The sequence below is a fragment of the Prionailurus viverrinus genome, chromosome E1 (assembly GCF_022837055.1).
Source record: "Prionailurus viverrinus isolate Anna chromosome E1, UM_Priviv_1.0, whole genome shotgun sequence".
Classification (NCBI taxonomy): domain Eukaryota; kingdom Metazoa; phylum Chordata; class Mammalia; order Carnivora; family Felidae; genus Prionailurus; species Prionailurus viverrinus.
In genome coordinates, this window is record NC_062574.1 from 27,588,388 (window position 1) to 27,603,380 (window position 14,993).

Genomic DNA, 14,993 nt, shown 5'->3' on the forward strand with positions numbered 1-14,993 from the left:
TTGTATCATTATAACAAATATAATTTGTTTTTCATGATGATGTGTGAGGTAAGTTCATTGATTCCCCCCCAAAAAAACCATGTTTTTTGAAGAATCTAGTTCATCCAATAATATTTAGTGCATCCTTTATTAACAGACCCAAATTCCCATATTTGCATGATTCTGTTTTTAAATTCATTCATAGGGGTTGAGTCATATGAAATTGCCAACATGCAACTGTTTTTGACCTGCAAGAACAGCAGTTTGATATTGTTCAACTGAATATTTGTTGTGTTATTAACTACTGTAGTTTCACAGTTTGTAGTACAGTAATTATTTGCCTTCATTTTGGTTTTGTTTTCAAAATATTCTTGATGGTTCTTGCACATTTACTCTTCCAGAAAAAGATTTTGACTGAAATTGCATTATTTCGTGCATTTAATAACACTTAATTTGGAAAATTGACATCTTTTCAGTTTTAAAACATTAACATCTGGGAATGTGGTATTTCTCCTATTTATTTTGGTCATTTCATAGTTTTAGTTTTCTTCGTGTAAGTTCTGTATCTGTCTTGTTTTATTTATTTCCAGATAGGTTATAACTTAGGTTGCTATTGGGAATGGGATCTCTTTCCCCTCCATAATCTTTTCTAATTATTTGTCATAGTAGGAGGACTATTGTTTTTACATGTTTGTCTTGTATTTAGCCCACTTAGTGAAAATTTTAAAGCCGTAAGGTTTGCAGTCAATTATCTAGAATTTTTAAGTAGATGATTGTATTATCAGCAAATAATCAGTTTATTCCTTTATTGCTTATTTACTTTTCATTTTGTACCATCTAGGTAGGCTAGGACCTCAACTATGTTAACTAATAGCAGTAGTAGAAATTTTTATTATGTTTTGAATTCTGTTTAGAAATTCCTTTCATTTTTTACTCAAGTACAAACTTTGCTATTTGTTTTAATAAGTAGTTTTTACTAAATTAAAAGACATCCTTCAGGGTTGCCTGGATGGCTCAGTTGGTTGAACACCCAGCTCTTGACTGCGGCCCAGGCCATAAGCTCACGGGTTCATGGGATCAGGCCTGCATCAGGCTCTGCACTGACTTGCTTGGGATTCTGTCTCCCCACTTCTCTCTGCTCCTCCCTTGCTTGTGCTCACTCCCTCTCTCTCAAAATAAATAAACTTTTTTTTTTTTTTTTTTTTAAAGATACATCTGGGCACCTAGATGGGTCAGTCAGTTTAGCTTCTGACTTCGGCTCAGGTCATGATCTCATGGTGCATGAGTTTGAGCCCTGTGTTGGGCTTTGTGCTGACAACTCAGAGCCTGGAGCCTGCTTCAGATTCTGTGTCTCTCTTTCTCTGCCCCTCCCCTGCTCACATTCTGTCTCTCTCTCTCTCTCAAAAATAAATAAGCATTAAAAAAATTTTTGTAAATGATACATCCTTCTATTGTTAATAATTACTATGTACAGTAAGTACCACTGTTTATTGTGTGCCGGATATCATTCATAAGTCACATCCCAACAGCAACTCTGAGGCAAGTTGTTTTTATCCTCAATTTACAGATAGATAAACAGAGGCACAGGGCATTAAACAGTATTGTCAGAATTTCAGTGGTAATTGGCAGAGCAAAGAGCTTAAACCTCAGAGACTATGACTTTGACCATTATACCAAACTACCCCTTTTTCTCCTTACTAAGAGGTTGTTTTTTGTTTATGAAGAAGTTGTATAGAATTATGCTTTTTTGGGCATCTGGCAAAATGATCATACTGTTTTTCCCATTACTTTGTTAACTTAGAGAATTACATTCTGTATCTAATGTTGACCATTCTTGAAATAGTAGATGAATCCTACTAGGTTTTGGTTATTTGTAATTGTTCTTAATATACTGAATATCAGTATTCAGTTCACTAATATTTTACTTAGGATTCTTGACTATGGTAGCCATAAGTAAAATCGAGTTGTATTTTTGTTACATTATCCTTAACCAATTTGAATTCCAGTTTTATGCCACTGAAGAAATTCAGAAGCTTTTGTCCTTTTCTGTTCTGTGAAATTGTTAAAATAACAATCTTATCTGCTCCTTAAAAGTTTAATGAAACTCATTCATAAAACCATTTAGTAGTTCTTTCAGGGAAACAACTTTAAGAGCCTTTTTAATTTCTCTGTATTTATTGGTCTCATATTTCTCCTTCTTAAACCAGTTTCCATAATTAATTTTCCTAGAAAATTACTCATTTTATTAAATACTTAAATTTGTTGGTATATTTCACTTATTCTGATCTCTTAAATTGTAAAGAGTTCTCTGAATACAGGGTGTTAACTTTTTCACTTATATGTGTTTCCTTATTTTGTCCTTTGATTTGACTTGCTAGAGATTTGCCCATTTTATTTGTCTCTTCAAAGCCCTAGTTCTGGGGTTCCTGTGTGGCTTAGTCAGTTAAGCATCTGACTCTTGATCTTGGCTCAGGACATGATCTCACGGTTGAGTTTGAGCCCTGAGCCCTGCTTTGGGCTCCACACTGGGAGTGGAGCCTGCTTAAGATTCTCTCTCCCTCTCAGAAAAGACAAAACAAAACAAAAAAGACCAAAAGCAACAAAGACTAGAAAGGACCAGAGAACACACCAAAAACTCCCAACTCTACAGGCAACACAATGGCAATAAATTTGTATCTTTCAGTACTCACTCTATATGTCAATGGACTAAACGTTCCAATCAAAAGACATAGGGTGTCAGAATGGATAAGAAGACAAGATCCACCTGTATGCTGTTTACAAGAGACCCATTTTAGACCTAAAGACATCTTCAGATTGAAAGTAAGGGGACAGAGAACCATCTATCATGCTAATGGTCGTCAAAAGAAAGCTGGAGTAGCCATACTTGTATCAGATGATCTAGATTTTAAAATTAAGACTGTGACAAGAGATAAAGAAGGGTATTATATCATAATTAAGGGGTCTATACACTAAGAAGATCTAACAGTTTTAAACATTTATGCCTCCAAGGTGGGAGCACCCAAATATATAAATCAATTAATCACAAACATAAAGAAACTCATTGATAATAATACCATCATAGTAGGGGACTTCAACACCCCACTTACAGCAGCGGACAGATCATCTAAGCAGAAAATCAACAAGGAAACAATGGTTTTGAATGACATACTGGACTGGATGGACTTAACAGATATGTTCGGAATATTTCATTCTAAAGCAGCAGAATACACATTCTTCTCGAGTGCACATGGAACATTCTCCAGAATAGATCGCATATTGGGACACAAATCAGCCCTCAGTAAGTACAAAAAAATCAAGATCATACTGTTCAGATCACAACACTGTGAAACTCAAAATCAGCTATAAGAAAAAAATTGGAAAGACAATACTTGGAGATTAACGAACCTCCTACTAAAGAGTGAATGGGTTAACCAAGAAGTTAAAGAGGAGATTAAAAAGTACATGGAAGCCAATGAAAATGATAACACCATAGCCCAAAACCTCTGGGATGCAATAAAGGTAGTCATAAGAGGGAAGTATATAGCAATCCAGGCCTTCCTAAAGAAGGGAGAAAGGTCTCAGATACATAACCTAACCTAACACCTTAAAGAGCTGTAAAAAGAATAGCAAGTAAAACCCTAAAACAGCAGAAGACAGGAAATAATACAGATTACAGCAGAAATCAATGCTTTCGAAATTAAAAACAAACAAACAAAAAACCAGATCAATGAAACCAGGAGCTGATTCTTTGAAAGAATTAACAAAATTGATAAACCCTTAGCCAGTTTGATCAAAAAGAAAAGGGAAAGGACCCAAATAAATAAAATCAAGAATGAAAGAGAAGAGATCACAGCTAGCACTGCAGAAATACAAACAATAAGAATATAATGAACAATTACATGCCAATAAATTAGGCAGTCTGGATGAAATGGACAAATTCCTAGAAACATATGAAGTACCAAAACTGAAACAGAAAGAAATAGAAAATTTGAACAGACCCATAACCAGTAAAGAAATTGAATTAGTAATCAAAACTCTTCCAGAAAATAAGAGTCCAGGGCCGGATGGCTTTCCAGGGGAATTCTACCAAATATTTAAAGAAGAGTTATACCTATCCTTTTGAAGCTGTTCCAAAAAATAGAAATGGGAGGAAAACTTGCAAACTCATTCTATAAGGCCAACATTATGTTGATTCCAAAACCAGACCCCACTAAAAAGAACTACAGAAGAACTACAGACCCAATTTCTCTGATGAACATGGATGCAAAATCCTCAACAAGATAGTAGCCAACTGGATCCAACTGTACATTAAAAGAATTATTCACCACAGTCAAGTGGGATTTATACCTGGGGTGTAGGGCTGGTTCAGTATCCGCAAAACAATCAATGTGATACATTACATAAATAAAAGAAAGAATAAGAACCACATGATCCTCTCAATAGATGCAGAGAAGGCATTTGACAAAATACAGTATCCTTTCTTGATAAAAACCTCCAAGAAAGTACAGATAAAAGGGTCATACTTCAAGATCATAAAAGCCATATATGAAACACCCACTGCTAATATCATCCTCAATGGGGAAAAACTGAGACTTTCCCCCTATGGCCAGGAACACGACAAGGATGTCCACTCTCACCACTACTATTCAGCACAGTATTGGAAGTCCTAGCTCCAGCAGTCTGACCACACAAAGAAATAAAAGGCATATAAATCAGCAAGGAGGAAGTCAAACTTTCACTCTTCACAGATATTATATGGAAAATTCAAAAGATTCCACCAAAAAACTGCTAGAACTGATCCATGAATTTAGCAAAGTCGCAGGATATAAAATCAGTGCACAGAAATCAGTTGAATTTATAATCACCAATATGGAGAAGCAGCAGAAAGAGAAATCAAAGAATTGATCCCATTTACAATTGCACCAAAACCCATAAAATACCTAGGAATAAACCTAACCAAAGAGGTGAAAAATCTGTACACTAAAACATAAAAACCTAAGAAAGAAATTGAAGATGACACATAAAAAATTGAAAAATATTCCCTGCTCATGGATTAGAATATAAATATTGTTAAGATGTCAATACTACACAAAGCAATCTACATGTTTAATGCAATCCTTATCAAAATAACAACATGCTTCACAGAGCTAGAACAAACAATCGTAAAATTTGTATGGAACCAGAAAAGACTCCAAATAACCAAAGCAATCCTGAAAAAGAAAACCAAAGCTGGAGGCATCATAATTCCAGACTTCAAGATGTATTAAAAAGCTGTAATCATCAAGACCGTATGGTACTGGCACAAAAACAGACACATAAATCAGTGGAACAGACTAAGGAATCCAGAAATGGACTCCTAAATGTATGGCCAGCTAATCTTTGACAAAGCAGGAAAGAATATCCAATGGAATAAAGACAATCTCTTCAGCAAATGGTGTTGGGAAAACTGGGCAACGACATGCAGAAAAATGACCCTGGACCACTTTCTTACACCACACACAAAAATAAACTCAAAATGGATGAAAGACTTAAACGCTAGACAGAAAGCCATCAAAATCCTGGAGGAGAAGACAGGCAATAACCTCTCTGACCTCAGCCAGAGCAACTTCTTACTCAACATGTCTCTGGAGGCAAGGGAAACAAATACAAAAATGAACTACTGGGACCACCTCATCAAGATAAAAAGCTTCTGCACAGCAAAGGAAACAGTCAGCAAAACTAAAAGGCAGCTGACAGAATAGGAGAAGATGTTTGCATATGACATATCAGATAAAGGATTAGTATCCAAAAATCTATAAAGAACTTACCAAACTCAACACCCAAAAAAAAATCCAATGAAGAAATGGGCAAAAGACATGAATAGAAACTTTTCCAAAGAAAACACCAAGATGGCTAACAGACACATGAAAAGATGCTCACAGCACCACTCACCACTCACCATCAGGGAAATACAAATCAAAACCACAATTAGATACCACTTCACACCTGTCAGAATGGCCAAAATTAACAACTTGGGCAATAACAGATGTTGGTGAGGATGTGGAGAAAGAGGCACCCTTTTGAACTGCTGGTGGGAATGCAAACTGGTGCAGCCACTCTGGAAAACAGTATGGAGGTTCCTCAAAAAAATTAAAACTAGAACTGCCCTACAACCCAGCAATTGCACTACTAGGTATTTATCCAGGGGATACAGGTGTGCTGTTTTGAAGGGGCACATGCACCCCAATGTTTATAGCAGCACTAGCGACAATAGCCAAAGTATGGAAAGAGCCCAAATGTCCACCAGTGGATGAATGGATAAAGAAGATATGGTGTGTGTATACACACACACACACACACACACACACACACACACACACATATACATATATATACATACACACACACACACGATGGAGTATTATTTGGCAGTCAAGAAGAATGAAATCCTGCCATTTGCAACAACGTGGATGGAAATAGAGTGTATTATGTTAAGCAAAATGAAAGAAAGACAAATATATGACTTCTCACGTGTGGAATTTAAGATACAAAACAGATGAACATAAGGGAAGGGAAGCGAAAATAATATAAAAACAGGGAGGGGGACAAAACACAAGAGACTCTTAAATACAGAGAACAAACAGGGTTGCTGGAGGGGTTTTGGGTGGGGAGGGATGGGCTAAATGGGCAAGGGACATTAAGGAAGACACCTGCTGGGATGAGCACTGGGTGTTTTATGTAGAGGATGAATCACTGGGTCCTACTCTTGAAATCATTATTGCATTATATGCTGACTAATTTGGATGTAAATTAAAAAAAAAAAAAATTCCCTCTCTCTGCCCCTCCCGCACTGGCACAGTCTCTTATTAAAAAAAAAAAAAAAAGGCCTAGTTCTTAGATTGATTTCATCTGTTATCTTCTGCCTTTTTATTACATTAAATTCTACCTTTGTTTCTATTAATGCATTAATATAATGCATTATTGGTTAAGGATCATATTATAATTTGTATATACATTGTAGAGGAAAAATTTGTCTTAATATTTTCTCACATCTTCTTCTTCAAGTGTACAATTCAACAGTTTTTAATATAGACACAAGGTTGTGTGATGATCACCATTATCTAGAACACTGTCTAGAACATTTCATCACCTTTCTCCCCAAAAACTCCATTCCCATAAACACTCTATTTTTCCCTCTCACTGAACCCTGGTAACCTCTAGTATATTTTCTCTGCATGGTTTTACTTCTTCTGGAGTTTCACGTAAATAGAATCATATAATATGAGGCCTTTTGTGTCTGGCTTCTTTCACTTAGCATAACATTTTCAAGGGTCATCAGTGTTGTAGCATGTATTATTTCATTCCTTTTTATTGCTGAATCACAACTTCATTGTATGTGTGCTGTTTTGTTTACCTACTTATCAGTTGATAGGCATCATGTAATGTTTTTCCACTTTTTGGCTCTTATGAATAATAGTCCTATGAACCTTCATGAACATGTTTTTGTGTGGGCGTATGTATTTTTATTTATCTTGCATATATGCTTAGGAGTAGAATTGGGTTATATGGGAACTTTTTGAGGCATTACCATAACTGTTTCCAAAGCAGCTGCACCATTTTAAATTCCCATTCAGTTTCTAATTGGAACCCAGTTGAAGGTTCCAATTTCTCCATCCTTGCCAACTGTTGTTATTGTCCATGTTTTTCTTTCTTTCTTTTCTTTTCTTGTCTTGTCTTGTCTTGTCTTGTCTTTTCTCTTTCTTTCTTTCTTTCTTTCTTTCTTTCTTTGCCTTTGTCCAGTGTATTGTCAAAAATTAATTGACTATAAATACAAGGGTTTATTTCTGGACTCTCAATTCTGTTCCAATGATCTATATTTCTGTCTTTACACCAGTATACCATATAGTTTGGGTTAATGTAATTTTACAGCAAGTTTTGAAATCAGAAGTGTGAATACTCCATTCAAGATGTTTTTGGGTATTCTGGATTTTTTCATATGAATTTAGAATCAGCACACCAATTTGTGCAATGAGAAAGAAAGACTGGTGATAGGTATTAAAGAGGGTGCTTTTTGGGATGAGCACTGGATGTTATATGTAAGAGGTGAATCACTGGGTTCTACTCCTGAAGCCAAGACTGCACTCTGTGTTAACTAACTTGAATTTAAATTGAAAAAAACAACTAAATTGAATTTAAATTGTATAACCCCAAAGGAGAAGGAGAAGAAAAAAGACCATTGGAATTTTTATAGGGATTGTGTTAAATTTGTAGATCAATTTTGGAAGTGTTGCTGTGTTAACAATATTAAGTCTTCCCATCAATGAACACAATATTTTTCCCATCTTTCTTTTTTTCTTTTTTTTAAAAAAATTTTTTTTTCTTTTTTAAATTTTACCTCCAAATTAGTTAGCATATAGTGCAACAATGATTTCAGGAGTAGATTCCTTAGTGCCCCTTATCCATTTAGCCCATCCCCCTCCCACAATCCCTCCAGTAACCCTCAGTTTGTTCTCCATATTTATGAGTCTCTTCGGTTCTGTCCCCCTCCCTGTTTTTATATTAGTTTTGTTTCCCTTCCCTTATGTTCATCTGTTTTGTCTCTTAAAGTCCTCATATGAATGACGTCATATGATTTTTGTCTTTCTCTGACTAATTTCACTTAGCATAATACCCTCCAGTTCCATCCACGTAGTTGCAAATAGCAAGATTTCATTCTTTTTGATTGCTGAGTAATACTCCATTATATATATATATATACACCACATTTTCTTTATTCATCCATCGATGGACATTTGGGCTCTTACCATACTTTGGCTATTGTTGATAGTGTTGCTATAAACATGGGGGTGCATGTGTCCCTTCGAAACAGCACACCTGTATCCTGTGGATAAATGCCTAGTAGTGCGATTGCTGGGTCGTAGGGTAGTTCTATTTTTAGTTTTTTGAGGAACCTTCATACTGTTTTCCAGAGTGGCTGCACCAGCTTGCATTCCCACCATCTTTATTTTTTTTTTTTAATTTTCTTCCTTTATTTATTTTGAGAGAGAGAGAGTGCAAGCAGGGGAGGGGCAAAGAGAGAGGGAGAGAGAGAATCTGAAGCAGGCTCTGCACCATCAGCACAGAGCCTGACATAGGGCTCAGTCCCACAAACCGCGAGATATGACCTGAACCCAAATCAAGAGTCAGATGCTTAACCAACTGAACCACCCAGGTGCCCCTGATTAAGTAAGATGCAAATTTTTCCATCTTTTTTGTCTCTTAACAGTGTTTGATAGTTTCCAGTGTACGAGTCTTAATGTTTATTAAATTTTTTTCCTAAGTGTTTTATTCTGTTTGATGGTATTGTAAATAAAGTTGTTTACTTAATTTCATTCTTGGGTTGTTCTTTGCTGATCTATAAAAAGACAATCAGTTTTTGGTCTTACATTCTACTACCTTGCTGATCTCGTTTATTACCTTTAAATGCATGTCTTCTGCTTACTCTTTATTTTTATTCTTCTTCTAGTTTTTTGAGTGCATATTAGGTCACTTAGTTTCATTTTTTCCTAATTCATTATAAGGCTATATACATTTTCCCCAATTATTGTCTTAGCCACAAACATCTTGAAATATTTGTGGTTCATTTTTAATTCATTGATTTTCTTTTTAATCCAATAATTTACAATTTTCAAGTGTTTGGAGAGTTATCTTTTTGTTGTTAATACTTTGGCATTGAGATTGGAGTTCATATCTGGTAGGATTTTTCTTTTGGAGTTTACTGATATTTTTCTGGTCTTGCTTCATGAGTAGCAAAATAGGAATGCTTTTTGTGTATAACCCCAAATAAACCATTTGGGACCACAGTGTCCTGGGTTTTTTGGACACAGTAGATAGAATACCTTCCATAAGATTAGTCTTCCCCTAAGTCCCTGCATAGTGAGTCTTATGCTATTTTACCTTATTCAAAGATATTTTTAAATGTCTTTGCAGCCACAAATAAGAAGAGTAATTCACCCAAGCCAGCTCGGTCCAGTATAGCAGGTAGTCTGTCACTTCGAAGAGCAATAGACTCTGGGGAAAATAGCCGTTCAAAGGGAGACTGTCAAACTCTGTCTGAAGGTAAATTTGGAGAGTTCAGAATGTAATTTCAGTGTGTAGATGTTTGTTATTTGAAATTGATGTTATGGTATAGGTAGATTTAGATGTTTAAAGGCACCAGCAGTGCTGAAACTTGATTTGAAAGTTCTTGATCTCCCAAAAACAGACCCGTCAGTAATAAAATGCAATCATTAGACTCATATTCTGGACTCCTTAATTTTAAATACCTGGCATCAAAAAAAACCTGGGATATGTCTTTAAATTGGCTTTGAGTCTTCCGGCAGTTTAAAAATGTGTATGTAGTGAGACATTCTAAAGTGGAAACTAGAGAACTTTTGTTTGCCTTCTTTCAGAGTATCCCATTTCTTTTCTGTAGGTTCCCCAGGAAGCTCTCAGTCTGGGAGCAGGCATAGTTCTCCCCGAGCCTTAACACATGGCAGTATCGGTGATATTCTGCCCAAATCCGAAGACCGGCAGTGTCAGGCTTTGGATTCAGATGCTGTTGTGCTTGCAGTTTTCAATGGTTTACCTGCTGTTGAGAAAAGGAGGAAAATGGTCACCTTGGGGTAAGTTCTTTTGTTTATGTAGTGGAATAGTTGCCAATAGCTTTATTCAATAGCACTTCTTAAGTCTATATCATAATGAATAAAATAAATTTCTACTTCGTTAATTTTTTGGCAGATATAAAGTTTATTTGTTGTATTAAAATCTAAAGTACCAGAGACCCTACTTTCTTTTCTTAGTGGAATGAAATGAGATGTTATTAGAAGTTCTGTTATGTTAGAAATCACTGAAGTTAAGAGAATAATATTGTGTAACCTTGTGTGAATTCTGCCTTGTGAGTTTTTGTTGTGTGTGTCAGCTCTTTAAAAATTTATTTTACTTTATTTTTTTATTTTTTCTATCTGCTCCACATTTTTTTTAATTAAAAAAAAATTTTTTTTTAACCTTTATTTATTATTGACAGACAGAGAGACACAGAGCATGAGCAGGGGAGGGGCAGAGAGAGGGGGAGACACAGAATCCAAAGCGGGGCTCGAACTCACAAACTGTGAGATCATAACCTGGGCCAAAGTCGGTCGCTTAACCGACTGAGCCATCCAGGCGCCCCTGCTCCACATTTTTTAAGACACTTGTGCTAGGCTACATTATGTCATAGATCTTCTATGCATGTTTTGTACAGAACAAAGCAATTCTAGCGTTTTTATTTTTAACACTGCTTTTGTACTTTCACTTTTTTCCTCTTCTCTTATGAAAATGTCTGCAAAACTCATAGTTGGAATTTCTCAAAAGGATATACTATCTGGTAGTCATCACCTTTATCTCTCACCCGGGAAACAAAAACTCACATCCCAGCCACGTCAATTAAACTTTTACCAATTAAAAAAATTAAGTGATTATGGGATATATTGTCTGTTAACGTGCTAGATGAGCCCTTAATACCCATGTGCTGATCTATTTTATGGATATTAAATATATTTCTAAATTTAAACAATGGAATAGTTCTACCTTGGAGACTTTGAAAATGATTTTGAATTAGAGAGAGAATAACATCCCTTAAGTTTACTTAATTTTATATAGTTTTAAGGTCTGGATAATTACCAAATGTAAAGAACAGTTGGTGTGATTTAGTTTTCTGATTTAGCTCCAGTTTAAGCAGTGGAAAGGTGTTATAATTATTAGATGTTATCTTGTCCTCCCCATTACCTAGCCTGATTTTATACGTATTCCATATTCACGTTGCAGCTACAACCGGCTTTTTTATTTTGTTTGTTATGGAGATATTTATATCTGCCTTGAGTCATAACAATTAAATATTTATGAACGTAGGCTTTTTTCTAGACTGTAAAATCCTTTATAAATATCTGCAGCCCTTAGCTTTAACCCTCACTTTACAGTTAATTGTATCACTAGCCTGGCTTATGTGATGTTTTCTAGTTTGTGTCTTTTTTTTCCCTTCCCTAATTTATAGTAGTTTGTAAGCAAAAACTTTAAATACTAATAATAAGTGGTTAAAAATGGAAGTAAGAAAAGAATATTAAGTGAAAATTTCCCCATCTTTGTTTCCCATATGCTTAGTTTTCCAACCCCCTGCCCACACACTTCCCTGCTGTTTTTAATTTTTTATATATGCTGTGTTTTTTCAGTTCTTATGCATATTTAAGCAACTGTGACTATATAGCTTTTTTAGTACATAAAGCACACCTTATTTTCTCAGTAATATATCTCAAAAGTCTTTCTATATTAGTAAGAACTTATTATTTAGGACTTCTGTTTTTATATTTTAATCAGAATTATTATTGAGATAATTATATGTTCACATGCAGTTCTAAGAAATAAAACAGAGAGATCCTATATACACCTTACGTACTTCCCTCTAATGATAACATTTTGCAAAACTGATACAATATCACAACCAGGATATGACATTGATACAGTCCATCATTTTCTAATCTTTTATTGTGAATCTTCTATTGGATTTTTTAAAAAATAAAGCACTAGTGCCATATACCCTACTTAGTTTCATGCTCAGTTTCAGGACAAGAAGAAAATGTAGATTATTGTATCGCTGACTAGTTACACAAAAATATCAGGTTGTTTTCTCCCTCTTTGAGGGCTACTGCTAAAGGTGGTCGTCTGGAAGGAATGCAGATGACTGATTTGGAAAATAATTCTGAAACTGGGGAATTACAGCCTGTCCTACCTGAAGGAGCTTCAGCTGCACCTGAGGAAGGTATGGAATGATAAAGTCATAATTAGGTGGAAGGTGAGAATAATGATCTTTTTTTGGTGTTGGTGTTGGGGGGTAGTTAAGTTATTGAGACATTGCTATCCAACATGGTTGATCTGAATACAGCATTTATTGTGCCACTGAATTTAATTTACTAGGACATCGAGCACACAGGAAGGCAAAATGGATAATTGGGTACATAAAAGGACACATCTTACTTAGATGGGACATTTGCAGGAGGGTGAGGGGAATCTATAGACAGTTCATCTACTCATTCACATCTCATTCAATTAATGTGTTAAGCCATCTATATGATAGGAATTGAGTTTTCTAGATATGCAAAGAAGAGATTAGATATGTTCACAGGCTTAGGGGAAGGCATGCACAAAATTATAGATTATTATATATAATATAATTATAATGTTAATTGTTAAGTACTTTGTCGGGTTTGTCCTTCCTTCCTTCCTTCCTTCCTTCCTTCCTTCCTTCCTTTTGTTTTTTGAGAGAGAGAGAGAGAAAGCATCTAAGCGAGAGAGGGGGGCAAAGGTAGAGGAAGAGAGAATCTCAGGCAGGCTCCACGCTTAGCACAGAGCCTGGTGTGACACTCAATCCCATGACCCTGGGATCATGACTAGAGCTGAAATCAAGAGTTGGATACTCAACTGATTGAGCCACCCAGGTGCCCCAGTACTTTGTCTTTTAAAGACAGTCTTAAAAAAAGAAGGGGTACCTGGGTGGCTCAGTTGGTTAAGTGCACGACTCTTGATCTTGGCTCAAGTCATGACCTTCACAGTTCATCGGATCAAGCCCTGTGTTGGGCTCTGTGCTGAGTGTGGAGCCTGCTTGAGATCCTTTCTCCCTCTCCCCCACTTGCTCACTCTCTCATAAAAAGTAAAATAAAATAAACTTAAAAAATAATAAAAGGCAGTCTTGATTAAATGTTTGTATTCCAAACTTTAACCATTTAAAAACTCCTTTGGGGCTTTTGAGTGGCTCAGTTGATTGAGCCTTTGACTCTTGGTTTTGGCTTAGGTCATGATCCCAGGGTTGTGGGATCGAGCCCCACATGGCCTCAATCAATCAAATCAATCTCTCTCTCTCTCTCTCTCTCTCTCTCTCTCTCTCTCCCTCTCCCTCCCTCCCTCCTCTCTCAAAATAAGTAAATAAAAATTAAAAATCTTAAAAAAAAATCCATGGGGCGCCTGGGTGGCGCAGTCGGTTAAGTGTCCAACTTCAGCCAGGTCACGATCTCGCGGTCCGTGAGTTCGAGCCCCGCGTCAGGCTCTGGGCTGATGGCTCAGAGCCTGGAGCCTGTTTCCGATTCTGTGTCTCCCTCTCTCTCTGCCCCTCCCCCGTTCATGCTCTGTCTCTCTCTGTCCCAAAAATAAATAAACGTTGAAAAAAAAAAATTAAAAAAAAAAATCCATTATGGTAACTGATTTCAACTCTGCCAGTTCATTCTCAGTTACATTACTAGTATTCTTCTACATGTTCTTCCAGGTTCATTATTCTTTATTTAAAAGCATAGAAGACATTTTGCAATTTTGAGTAACAGAAGGTGTTCTGTGTGTTTTTACCATTGCTGTGTCCTTTATATGTCAGCGAAAAGGATGTCAACTTTGACATTGATTTTTTTCCCCCCATTTCTTACTTAAACTCTGCCGCCTTCCACCTCTGCACTTATTTGAATTTCAATGATTGATGAATTGCTGTAGCGTGCAGGTGCCACCATATACCTCTGGCTGCCCTGTGAGAGGGTGTAGGAGTGGTGGCATTTCAGGTTTTTCCCTTTTAGTTGGTGGAGCACAGCATTATTTGCGTTTTGGCAGCAGCATTATTTCAATAGAAGAGACTAAATGAAAAGGATTTTTATTATTTTTTTCTTTTTATATTAAGTTTATTTTGAGAGCTACAAAGGCAGCATGAGTAGGAGAGGGACAGAGAGAGAGGGCAAGAGAGCAGATCCCAAGCAAGCTTTGCATTGCCTGCGCAGAGCCCGATGTGGGGTTCAAACTCATGAAACTGCGAGATCATGACTTGAGTTGAAGCCGAGTCGGATGCTTAACCGACTGAAACACCCAGGCAGCCAAAAGAAATTTTTTAACGTTTATTTATTCTTTTTTTTTTTAATTTTTTTTTTCAACGTTTTTTTATTTATTTTTGGGACAGAGAGAGACAGAGCATGAACGGGGGAGAGGCAGAGAGAGAGGGAGACACAGAATCGGAA

General features: G+C 36.2%; 1 protein-coding gene across 5 annotated transcripts in view; it reads left to right on the forward strand.

Annotated features, from left to right (window-relative positions):
* TRIM37 (tripartite motif containing 37) overlaps positions 1-14,993 on the forward strand; it is a 130,096-nt gene that overhangs the window by 103,369 nt on the left and 11,734 nt on the right. For 2 of the 5 annotated variants that reach the window (XM_047832400.1, XM_047832396.1), the window contains 3 exons: positions 9,928-10,056; positions 10,412-10,601; positions 12,630-12,769. In XM_047832400.1, the coding sequence (XP_047688356.1) occupies positions 9,928-10,056; positions 10,412-10,601; positions 12,630-12,769 (459 nt within the window). The remainder of the gene's footprint in view (positions 1-9,927; positions 10,057-10,411; positions 10,602-12,629; positions 12,770-14,993) is intronic. The other 3 variants (XM_047832397.1, XM_047832398.1, XM_047832399.1) reach the window with 3 other exon arrangements.